The sequence below is a fragment of the Lates calcarifer genome, linkage group LG3, assembly GCF_001640805.2.
Source record: "Lates calcarifer isolate ASB-BC8 linkage group LG3, TLL_Latcal_v3, whole genome shotgun sequence".
NCBI lineage: Eukaryota > Metazoa > Chordata > Actinopteri > Centropomidae > Lates > Lates calcarifer.
In genome coordinates this window covers 5,873,387-5,885,012 of record NC_066835.1, presented here as the reverse complement: position 1 = coordinate 5,885,012, position 11,626 = coordinate 5,873,387, and the positions used below count along the sequence as shown (strand labels likewise).

Below are 11,626 nucleotides of genomic sequence, written 5' to 3'. Positions count from 1 at the left end.
TATAGGCTATGATTCCCTCTAAAACGAATGTGACTTCTTTCACCTTAGTGATCATAATGCAAGTATGTATTTTAAAATGAAAAATCATGAATGTCGACTTATCCCCTACCTTCTCTCTCTCTCTCTCTCTGTGTATGTGTGTGTGTGTGTGTGTGTGTGTGTGTGTTTTTTTTTTAACAGTATTTTAAGCAAGACCTTTAACCAGTTTATTCATGAAAGATAATCTTGGAAAAAGTAGAATATAGTATTTCACGATGCAACATTTGACTAGTCAAGATGTCATATTGGACGTACAAATTAGGTTTTGTTCGTTTGTAAAACATGCATTTACACAAGTAAATTTTTCAAGCCACTAAAATATATTTTAAAAAACATGACATGCCCTGATTGGTTGAGAGCCTCTGATTGGTTGAGTGACGTTGTAACTGAAACTTTAATTGGAATAGCAGGATATGCTAACTGATTCCTTATTTTTATTTTAAGTTGTCTTATTTTGAGGATTTTGTTTGTATAACAGTGCATTACCTTTGTTGTATGAAGCCACAGGAGGTCAACTGTGTAAGTTTGGCGCAGAGGTTGTTGTCTAGGCAGTGTCTAAATTCCTTTTACTGCTTTAGAATCCCAATAAAGCACAATTTCGTCGTTGTTAAGATAAAGTCAGCATAAACTAGCTGTGAGAAGAATTTACCTTGCAACCTAGAGGACGAGCACATTGGTGAACGCAGCCCACCTGAATTGGCCGAGAACCATTCAGAGCAGCAGAGGATCAGAACTTGCTGATGCCTTCAGGTGTAGTTGGGAATACCATATTGCAAATTCAGAGAGCCACACAACAACACAAATCACAAAAGAATCCACCGAGTGTTTTCTGGAGACTCTAGCTTTTAATTAATACTCCTAGTCATCACATCACACTTTAAGTTAGCTACATGCTGTAGCCACATACATAATAAAAGTGTGTTTTGTTATGTGTTGTAATTTTAAATTATTAAATAATTATTTACGAGATGTACATGAACGCATCAAAATAAATTCTGACAGTACTTTCTCACACGGTCGCGAGACAGACAATCATTACTCACCATGCGAAGGATGGCGGAGGAGATACAACCTATCAAGGAGCAGAGGTGAGTTTTTCTCATCAAATATGCTTTTATTTGAACTTTTCTTTTTATCGTGGCTGTTTATGTAAGTTTGCCTGTTATTTTTCTCTGTAATGTGACCCAATGTTGCCCAACTACATTGTTTTCTTTAACCAGCACTGACCCCAGGAATAGCTTTGACAAACACACTCGAGCCCAAACCAAACCTCCATTAAAATTGTGCCATTTTAATATAAACCCGGTTATTGGCAAATATTCAAATGTAGGGTATGACCTCAGACCTACCAGTATTTTATGGTTGATTCAGGTATAAACAACTTTATTGAACCCGCCCACATAATCTTCTGTCTTTCTTTTCCAAGCACTGGATTTGTGTTGGTGAAAGTGTTTCAAGTCAGTACTAAGTGGACATATTTTGAATGACATAAAGGAGCAAACTGACTATCTGGGTGTCATTCAAATTTAATGTTAGTTTATATTCTTTATATGTTTATGTAAGTTTTCTAGAAGGAAGATTGAGAAAAGAGCTGTATAGATTGAATATCAGGAGCACTGATAACAGAAACGTCATATGGTCAAAGTTCAATATATAGGCTAGTTTGTCTTGGTCTGTGTTTGCATTTACTTTACATTTTCTGTCTGCTGCTTCGGTGCATGGTTGCTGTCACTATCACAGCTCCTGGATATTAAGTTGGCTTCCCTCTTGGTGTCCCACCTCTCCCTCTCAGCTGAAAGATGCAGAAGAAAAAATGCTCAAGAGTAAGTGTCTCTTAAAGTAGCTGTTGAACTACTTGTAAGAACTTGGCTGGTTTTCAGTCAAGGGTTTTAGTGTTGCATTGTCTAAACACTGAGACTTGGTGTCTGCAGATGTTTTTTTCTCTCACAAAAAGGGTCAAAAATATCAGATCTGGTTATTGAAAAACAGGTAAACCAGTCTAATGTCTACTTCACCACCCCTCTTCTGCAGGTGTAAAGAGGCCTTTCTCCAGGCAGCATGTCCGGATATCCAGCGACAACTATCTGTGGACGGTAGCGTTTTCCACTCAGCCGCAGCCATGCTCCCCGTCTTGCCCTCAGCCCCCTGCCCAGCAAAGGCCTCCTCTGGTTCTTCTGCATGGCTTTGGGGGTGGAGTTGCACTTTGGGCCCAAAACCTGGACTCTCTCTCCAGCAGTGGGCCGGTCTACGCCTTGGACTTGCTGGGCTTCGGCAGGAGCAGCCGTCCCCAGTTCAGCACTGACCCAGAGGGGGCTGAGGAGCAGTTCTTGGCGGCCCTGGAGGAGTGGAGGGAGAAGGTAGGACTGGAGGAAATGGTGCTGCTGGGACATAACCTCGGAGGATACCTGTCTGCTGCCTACACTCTCAAACACCCACACAGGTGCTTTGATGTGTGTGTCTATATGTGCGTGTGTGTGGGTGAGCATAGCACAACAGATTACTTTTATAGAGAACAGTGGTCAATATGTTTCTGAAATACAGAAATAAAACTCATGTGCAATGTGTTGCTCCACTGCAGCAAACAGAAAGAAGAGTAGGTTTAGGTCAGGAAGTGTGGTGTTTAAAGCTGCAATCATTTGTTGATTGTCCCTCTGTCAGTGACTGTTTTAATAACTGATAACTGTTTCTGAATTGTTTCTCACATGATGATTTACTGATTTTCGTGGTCAGACTGATGGTCTGTAAAATAAAGTGCTATCTTAGGCTGTGGGAAGTTTGATGTTAAACTAAGCTAAATGATTAATCAGTTAATTGGGAAAATAACTGAAAGATTAATTGATACTGAAAATATGAAATCATTAATTGCAGCTCTAACAGAGTTTACTTATGTCAGGAGTTAGAAAGTAGTAGTAGTAGAAAGTAGAAACAAGTTAAAGTAGACTTTAAATGTTTACATTTTTCATTGTCTCCCACCTTAACACATTGTTACCAAAGTGCCAAGTGTCCTTGTGCTGCTTCACATTGTTTAGTTTAAATGTGTAAATATCTACTGTATATTCTGTCATGAATTAATTGGGGATTTTTTTGTAGATTAACATTGATGCCAATTGTTAACTTAGTCATCCTGCTATTTATAATGTTAAGACTCTGTGAAAGAGTTGTGTCCACTGTTTTCACTGTTTTTTTATTATATTGTTCCAAATGAGCCCATTAACAAGTTAATGCATGTACTTGGAATTGAATTTTAACATTTAACATTAAATGTGTGTGTGTGTGTGTGTGTGTGTGTGGTGGTGTGTGTGTGTGTGTGTGTGGTGCGTGCGTATGCGTGCGCAGGGTAAAACAACTGCTTCTGGTGGAACCTTGGGGGTTTCCAGCGCGTCCTGAGAACCCCAACCACAACTCCATCCCAGTGTGGATCAGAGCCATGGGGGCTGTCATGAGCCCCTTCAACCCTCTGGCTGGACTCAGACTGGCTGGGCCTCTAGGTCAGCACACACAAACACACAGAGATATAAACACATACTTGCGCATAAACACACTCAGATGTATTCTTCCCTCTATTTCACATTCAGTCATTTCTAGAAATTTTGATGGCTTGCTTAAGATGTGTAACGTTATTAAACTTCAAAATAATGTATAAGAGGCCATGATTGAGATGAAACCACTTCATGCCAGTGGAACTGTCAGAATATTAGAAAAATATATACTTTTTGCTTCCTATCACAAAAAGATTTTCCTACGTATCTTCCTACCCTGTCTCTGTCATTTTCCAGGGTTTGTTTAGGCTTTCACTTGACTGGAAAAAGATTCCTCTTTTTTCACATTTCTAAACTGTGTGGCATGAAATACAAAACACAGTGTGGATGTGGGCAGCATGGTACTGCTCCAGGTATTCCAGCTTCCTCCCACACTCCAAATACATGCAGGTTAATTGATCACACTAAATTGCCCACAGGTGGGAATGTGAGTGTGAATGGTAGTTTGTCTCTATGTGTTGGCGACTGACGATCTGTCCAAGGTGTACCCCACCTCTTGCCCATTGTCAGCTGGGATTGGCTCCAGCCCCTCCGTGACCCTTAAGAATAAGTGGTGTAGATGATGGATGGATGGAATGTGGAGGACAGAAAAAGTGTTTTTGGCAGCTGTCACACTAACATCTAGATTTCTTCCCTCCTCTCTCAGGTCCAATGCTGGTCCAGACCATCAGGTCTGATTTCAAGCAGAAATACTCCTCTGTGTTTGATGACAACACTGTATCTGATTATATCTACCACCTGAATGCCCAGACTCCAAGGTGAGGAACTTTTTAAGCCAATGTGCACATATATATATATATATATATATATATATATATATATATATATACTGTACATCATCATGCATCTGTTTCAGCGGAGAGACAGCCTTTAAGAATATGACCATCCCCTACGGCTGGGCTAAGAGGCCTATGCTGGAGAGGATCGGGCAGGTCCAGGCTGACATTCCCATCTCCTTCATCTATGGATCACGCTCCAGCATTGACAGTGACTCTGGATACGCTTTCAAAGAAAACAGACCAGATGTGGAAATAACAGTAGGCTCCTCGCTGTGTCTCATTTTTGGCAATCACAACACCTTTATCTCTAAACAGCTGACTCCCTCTGTTCAACTGTGTGTTTGTGTTTGTCAGGTGATCAGAGGAGCGGGCCATTACGTGTTTGCCGACCAGCCAGATGACTTCAACCAGGTAGTCCTTCAGATCCTCGCCAGGACGGAGAAGAAAAGTGCAGATGAAGGAAGGAAGCAGTGAGAGTTCCTTTGTTCGGACAGCGCACAAATTTATTACACAACCACAAGAGTTCAACTGTAAGCCTCTTTATCATGCACTTTACCCATCGCGACTGAAGACACTTTAGTCATCATTCCAAACTCAGGCACTCTCCAAGGCTTGAGGTCAAAGGTCAGATGGTGCCACACAGATCTTTATCCAGCCTCGTGTAAATAAGTTTTGTAAATAAATATGAGATGCAGTCTGCTTTGCTCATGTTGTGTTTTTCCTCTACATTTCGAAATATGAATTCTGAGAAACTATTGGGCAAACGTCTTTAAAAAGAAAAAAGAGAAACTCTCTCTCATGAGAATATCTTGTTTTGTGTAGAGGTCTAAGGCAAAGTGGACAGGATGTTCCTTTTCTGACCCCTCACCCACTCTGTGAGAGATATGAGGGAAAAGTAAATAGGGCAAAGGGCTGGTGTGTTTTTCAGGAAAACTTCCCCACTTCTCTAGAGGTACCCTGACCGAGAGCAGCCAGCAGAGGGCAGCACGGTTACAGCCTGCACACATCATCTCCCCTCTGTTTTTGCAGGACTGGCAGCAGTGAATCCCATACGAAGCGCCCTCACATGCATATTGAGTTGAGTGACCTACTCAGGAGACCTGGACAGTGATTCTCTAAGAGCAGTACGACACTCAGCTCACTGCTAAAGTCACAACTGCAGTGACAGAATAGGGTCAGAGATGTGTGGTGGACTAAAAATAGGCCTTCTGTTTCAAGAGGCATCGACATGAGTTAAACAACTTGGTCCTTTACAGGGAGGTATTTGTCTGTTTGTTGTGGATTTGCACTATACACTCCATTCACTAAATTCATATTAACGTTCTTTTTTTTTACAGTATAAAACACTAATTTAGGACAGTTAAAGCATCATCATTTTTATAAATATGAACATGAAGATAATTAGATGTGATAACTACTAGAGAAAGCAAGAGGCAACATATTTACAGGGTTTGTGCAGCGGCTTTGTTGTAATGAAACACCAACACCTAGTTTCTCTGGAGATTGTCAGTTTTGCCTGAACTTAAAGGGTACCTTTAAGTCCAAAACTGGGTTTTGACCATTAGTAGTGCTATGGAGCAGTGAGTCCAAGTGAGTCCCTGTTTTGTTTGCATCATGTATGCAGGTGTTGAGATGCTGCCATACTGCTGCTTTCAAACTATTCCACTAATTGAAGGTTTGTGGCTGTAACACACAAAGAACTGTAGCAATGAGACAACAGGGGCAAAGACAAAGAAGAGAGTGAGTTAAGTGGCTTTGCAAGTGTTTCCTGAGTAAGGAAATACCTTCAGTACATTTAGACTTCTAGGACACACAGTGTGTTTTGGTCAGAACCACTAAATGTCAATATAACTTCAGTTTGTTTACAAGAACACTCTAACAGGGTCCCTTTAATACTGATGGCATCAAAATGTAGTAAACTAAGCAAGGACAGAGTTGACAACCCGGAGCTCTAATATTTCTGAGTATCAAGCACCCTGACCTTTACCAGTGCAATCCCTCTCTTACCTCTGTCCATCTCTGTCATTTCTGAGGCATCAACCGGGCCCACCCGAACTGTCTCCTGGCAACAGGGTAGCCACGGAGACCGAGTCTTTTGGCTCGCCGACCTGCAGGAAGTGATGCTGTGGTTGGATGGGGTAATTATGGGTTGTTTTCTTGAAGTCGCTGGCTGGCTGCTTGTCAAGGCAGCGAGGAACATTTAGCAGGAGATCCATGTGCACAGCCTCTCAGGGTTCGGAACGTGCACACACAATGTGCCCGGGCCTCGGTCCATAATACTCACTTAATAAGCCTGCAGGCTTATTCATCCTGTCTCTCTCTCTTTCTCTCTCTTTGTCACCCACTCAGTCACACAGGCACGAAATCATTTCATTAGGAAAAGTAAAACAAGTGAGAAAAGTGACAGGAGCTTTCATACTGGGTTTGGATATAATTGAAAGCTTGAAGGCCTGAAATAACTGCACATAAAAGGTGTGTGCTCACAGAAACACACTGTTGCACTGCTGCTCTCACTTTATCTTTAATCAGCACCACCACAGACAGATTTGTGCAACCAAAGCATCAGGAGCTCAATTTTAAAAGTTAACAGTGATATCACTTTTTGAAGTCTGAGCTGATATTTTTCACTCATTATTCTGACTCTTTTAGGTTCTAACCCGTAGTTTTAGAATCGCAGTAGAAGTGTAACTGCGCTTCATGCTTCATGCAACGAACACTGAGAGTCAGTCCTGCTGAGAGGTGTATTGGATGAGCACTGGTCTTTTTTTCAAACACCAAATATTCACCATGCTCCAGGTATCCATCATCGTGCAGAGGCCCCATACAATTCAGTTCATTTTTCACGTGACAATCAATTGGTGTAACGAGATGCATGTATCATGCACAGGCAGCTCCACTCCTCTCTTTTCTGAACAGAGCAATTATAGTCTACTTTTGAGTGAATGATGATATTTACAAAGTCCAAGATTTTATTCTATTTTGGGTGTCGGCCACACTGACATTTGCTCACTGGAAAAGACAACATTTCTATGAAGTCTGTGTAGCAGAGCTATGTTGTTATATGAAAGGAGTATCTACCTCTCTATCTAGAGAGTTAATTTACTATTGTACGAAGGATCCAAAAGCTACAGTAATTTTCCCAGAACACCACAATTTCTCGGTTTTTATGCAGTGAGCACTTCACAGCACCTCACAGTTCTCACATTACAGTGAAGGTGACAGGTGAGTCTAATGATCACAGCATTTCAATCCTGAGTGAGTGCATCAGGAAAGACTAACAGAACCAGAGCTGGAGTTTGCCAGCTGGTTGCTTCTTTTCTACAGACACAGCACAGGAAAAGCTGTTGATGTGATGACTTCTCTTCACCTCACAGAGAGAATGAAAAGGAAAGGAAAAGGTTTTACATCGAGACTGTGACATCACTGGGATTGGGAAGTGCCACTGATTCATAAAATTTAGCAGAAATCAAAATGTCTTTACTTCAAAGAGGTTAAAGTCAATATATTTGTATATTATAAATCACACACAACTGCTTGAAAAACATTCTCTGTAGTGACAGAGAATTAATAGTCCACAGAGCATTTTACTGTCTTTCAGTTGATTGTTTTGGTCGTTTCAGACCACAACTTTACTGTTTTGATTCAGTCTCACCACTGGGATCTGTTCCGGCAGCAGGCAGCTGTTTTCAATGAAAAAGGAATAAAAATCAACTGTACACTACCTGCTCAGCCCAAAATAATGGAGTTAGTGAGTAGCTTAGCAGCTAAAGAGGCAGATTTTTCCCTCAGGAGTTGCTGGAAGCAAAACAGAGCTAAAGGCAGAGTAAATATTGGACACAATACAGGTGCAGATAAAAACTACTCCAAATGAATGCTAATGTTGCTCCTGTAGCTGCTGAATGTCTAAATAAGCCACTGTTTTCTAACAAGTTCACCATACACAATGTAAAAGGTGGTAATATATCACTGTAAGGTTTACAGCTCATTTCCACTGACCCCAAGAGACCAACAAAATCTGTTATTGCAGGTTTTCCTTATGCTCCAAAACACTGGGTCCTAAACTTCCCATGCAACTTAGGGTATCTTGCATTCTCCTGGGCACCAGTTTGTAAGTTAAAAATGTTTGTCTGTTAAAAATGTGTCATCTCAAAGCCCAGCCTGATATTCCCCAGTGTCATATCTCACTTCACAGAAGAGATTATACATTTTTGGCAGGCTGAGAAGTACTCACTGTGAATATTGAATTGACTTTGGCAAGTAAAATCGAGTGCTCCTTTAAAACCAATGACAACTGTTTATTGTCACCCTCCAGACGATGTTACCTGATTTGGATGATTGGAAAAGACTGCAGGCTTCAGCTGTTAATTCTTTCAGAAATAAAGTGTTCTCCAGCTACAATTTCTGCCTTGAGGTTGAGAAGCTTCTGCGGCTTCTTTGTAAAGTTTGGGTACCATCCAGAAGCCCATTATCATATTTAAGATCATTAAAAGCAGGATACCACCTACCTCGGATCAGAACCAACAGGATGTGGCTTGGGAGGAAGTCTGCGACCCCCACTGATGTCCTCACAACCAGAAATACTTCTGCAGGGTCAGCCCGACTCTCTTTATGCTTCCCTGGAGTACAGTTCATTTTGAAGGAAGCACCATGTTCTAAAATTTGGCTGATTCCCTAGCTCTGGTTACATTATCTGAGGAATTCTCCTATTTTTAAAGCTGCGGCTTTAAAGCTAACCTGCGGTCATCTGTGCCTCTGTGCTGCTTTATGATTTCCTGTTTAGCAGCAGTGTTGTGGCGGCCTGTTAAAACTGTGATGCCCAAAGATCTCCAGCTGTGTCCTGCCTTCTTCACAGTGTAGAGGGTTTTTAATTTCACTTTCTTTTCCTTGCTTCTGCCTACTGCTGTTTACTCTGTTTACTCCTGGTCATATACTTTGAGTTTCACAGGTTTATTTTTTGTCTACCTTCTCCATAATGTCTGTAATAGCTGTTTGTTTTTGATACACTCCCTCTCCTGCTTGCTTTTTCCCAGGCTGTCACATCTAATGAAAATGTGCCTTTAACTGACCTGCTGTGCTCCCTCTCTGTCTCTCTCTCTCTCTCTCTCTCCCTCTCCTGCTATCTCTGGTAGTCCTTGGTTTCACATTGTGTGAGATAGGCAAACACACTGTTTCAGCAACGCTCTGAACAAGCCTACAGCGAAATCAAATGTACACATCCACACAAACAGAGCATCACCACACACACACTCCTCAATGTCAGATGTATTTTTAAAAAATAGCTTCATCAGATGGCCAAACAGTGTTTGTGTACTCAGAGAACAATTGTATGTGTGTGTGTGGTGTGTGTGTGTGTGTATGTGACAGAGAGTGTGTGGTGTTGGTTGGTGCACAGTCACAAAGCAATGAAGTTTTAAAATAACAGAGTGTAGTGTCATGGCAGGCTGTATTTAGTCTAAGAAGTGTGTGATCTGACTGGCCTGCTGACAGTGTGTATGCGTGTGTGCATGTGTGTGTGTGTGTGTGTGTGTGTGTGTGTGTGTGTGTGTGTGTGTGTATGTGTGTGTTGAGGGGCTTTGTTCCTTACAGCTGTTTTATCAGCAGCTCTGCTGACAGCCTGGTGGCAGGAGTTCAGCCTTAACATTCAGCTCCACTGACGGTCAGATTAAATGTTCTGCTGACAGCTACATCCTTCAGTCTTCTTCTTTAACCAGATGGAGAACATACACTACCATACCATACCCCATACAGGCCCATACATACACTGAATAGAAATCTCAGGAAACAAATGCAATAATAATGTATGCCTGATACTACCCAACATACTGTAATAAAAGCTCTCTTTCACATTGATGACAAGCCCAAAGCGTATAGTCATAAAGGCTGTAATGCTCAACATATATTAGAAAATGAATGGACAGATGAATAATGGTTGCAACTTTGTTGTGTCATGGATATACAGGCAAATGTCATAGTAGAGAGGACCATCATACAATATATAGCCCTCCTTGCTGTGTAGAGGATAATAGGATCTAACTAATACCATTAAAAGCTACCGCATGTACAATTTGTATGTGATTGTAGCTGATTTCTTATTATTCTGATGGCATAGGTTTTTGTTTTTAGAGGCAATAGCCAGTCCTGGTGAAAGTTACAGTCTATGTGTTGCTTTCAGTCCATTCATTTAAATGCCATCACTTTTCAAACACTGCACACAGGAAGGAAGTATGGTGATACTTATTTTTTATCTTTTTGAATCAATAGCTCTACAATGTTTGACAGTTTATATTATGTACATTCAAAACCAAGTTCCTATCTAGTGATGCTGTCAGTGAGGAAGAGGTAAACCAATATTTCTGAGAATTTCTGCAGAAGCTCTGCAAAGCAGCTTTCATGTCATCTGTGGTTCATCTTCGAGGAAGCTGTTTCCTGTAATAAAATTCTGTACTCAGTGTTATTACCTTCCCAGCACCATGTCAGACAGGCAAAGTTAGCAACTAACTAGCAACTAACATGCTAACAATCAATAAATCACTAATACATTTCAGAGGACACTATTGTGGTTTTTACTATTGAGGTTTCTGTAACACTGACCTGCCAGGAGCAGATAATCTGTGTGCTGCTGTGAGTACAGCATCTACTGTAAAAAACTACAGAAACTCATTTGAACTGATAAGGCTGCCTTCACCTTGGCATATCCAGCATGTTCTACATATTTGGTATTTTGTATATATTGTGAAACTTCTGAAACTATTAAACTAGCAATTACAATGACAGATGTACAGACAGAGGAAGAGAGGTCTGGTGGCAGTGATGCCTCTCGCTGCAGTAAGGGGATTGTGGGTAGATGATAGGATCTGATTCCAGCACGTGCCTCTGTGCGCACATGACATCCTCCATCTGACATACTATCCTCAGTGGTCCATTCACTTTTTGAAGCCCACATGACAACCTTGTCACCTGCTCATTTGTGTGTGTATTATCCTACGCCCCAGTTTGTTTGTGTGTAGTTGTTGTTGCACTTGAATCACATGTCTGCGTGTGTGCATGTGAGTGTGTAAGCCTGTGGGTCACATGGGTTCATGCGTCCACCCTAGAGCTCATCTGGTCTGATCTGATTTCCTCCCAGCTGGCTGATGTGGAACAGTAGGCCAGATGTTGCAGAGATTACAACTCCCTGCAGTGTTTGGGGGGAAGCTTCAAGACCATTCAGGAAAATAAACACAATGGGAGAACCTGCACTGCACACAGGCCCGCTCAATCAAGTCTCAT

At 41.5% G+C, this 11,626-nt stretch overlaps 1 protein-coding gene across 1 annotated transcript; it reads left to right on the top strand.

The window, feature by feature from the left end:
* The first annotated feature begins 1,015 nt into the window (after positions 1-1,015).
* Positions 1,016-5,056, top strand: LOC108900374 (1-acylglycerol-3-phosphate O-acyltransferase ABHD5). Its single transcript, XM_018701370.2, has 7 exons — positions 1,016-1,127; positions 1,780-1,862; positions 2,071-2,479; positions 3,376-3,527; positions 4,225-4,336; positions 4,435-4,615; positions 4,712-5,056. The coding sequence occupies exons 1-7, from the start codon at positions 1,084-1,086 to the stop codon at positions 4,829-4,831; spliced, it is 1,101 nt and encodes a 366-aa protein (XP_018556886.1). The 5' UTR covers positions 1,016-1,083; the 3' UTR covers positions 4,832-5,056.
* The last annotated feature ends 6,570 nt before the right edge of the window (positions 5,057-11,626 follow it).

Excerpts from the sequence above, each read along its gene's own strand:
- LOC108900374 (XM_018701370.2), top strand. The coding sequence starts at position 1,084 with ATGCGAAGGATGGCGGAGGAGATACAACCTATCAAGGAGCAGAG. Across the intron at positions 2,480-3,375 it reads ACTCTCAAACACCCACACAG|GGTAAAACAACTGCTTCTGG; the intron begins GTGCTTTGATGT and ends ATGCGTGCGCAG. Across the intron at positions 4,616-4,711 it reads GACCAGATGTGGAAATAACA|GTGATCAGAGGAGCGGGCCA; the intron begins GTAGGCTCCTCG and ends TGTGTTTGTCAG.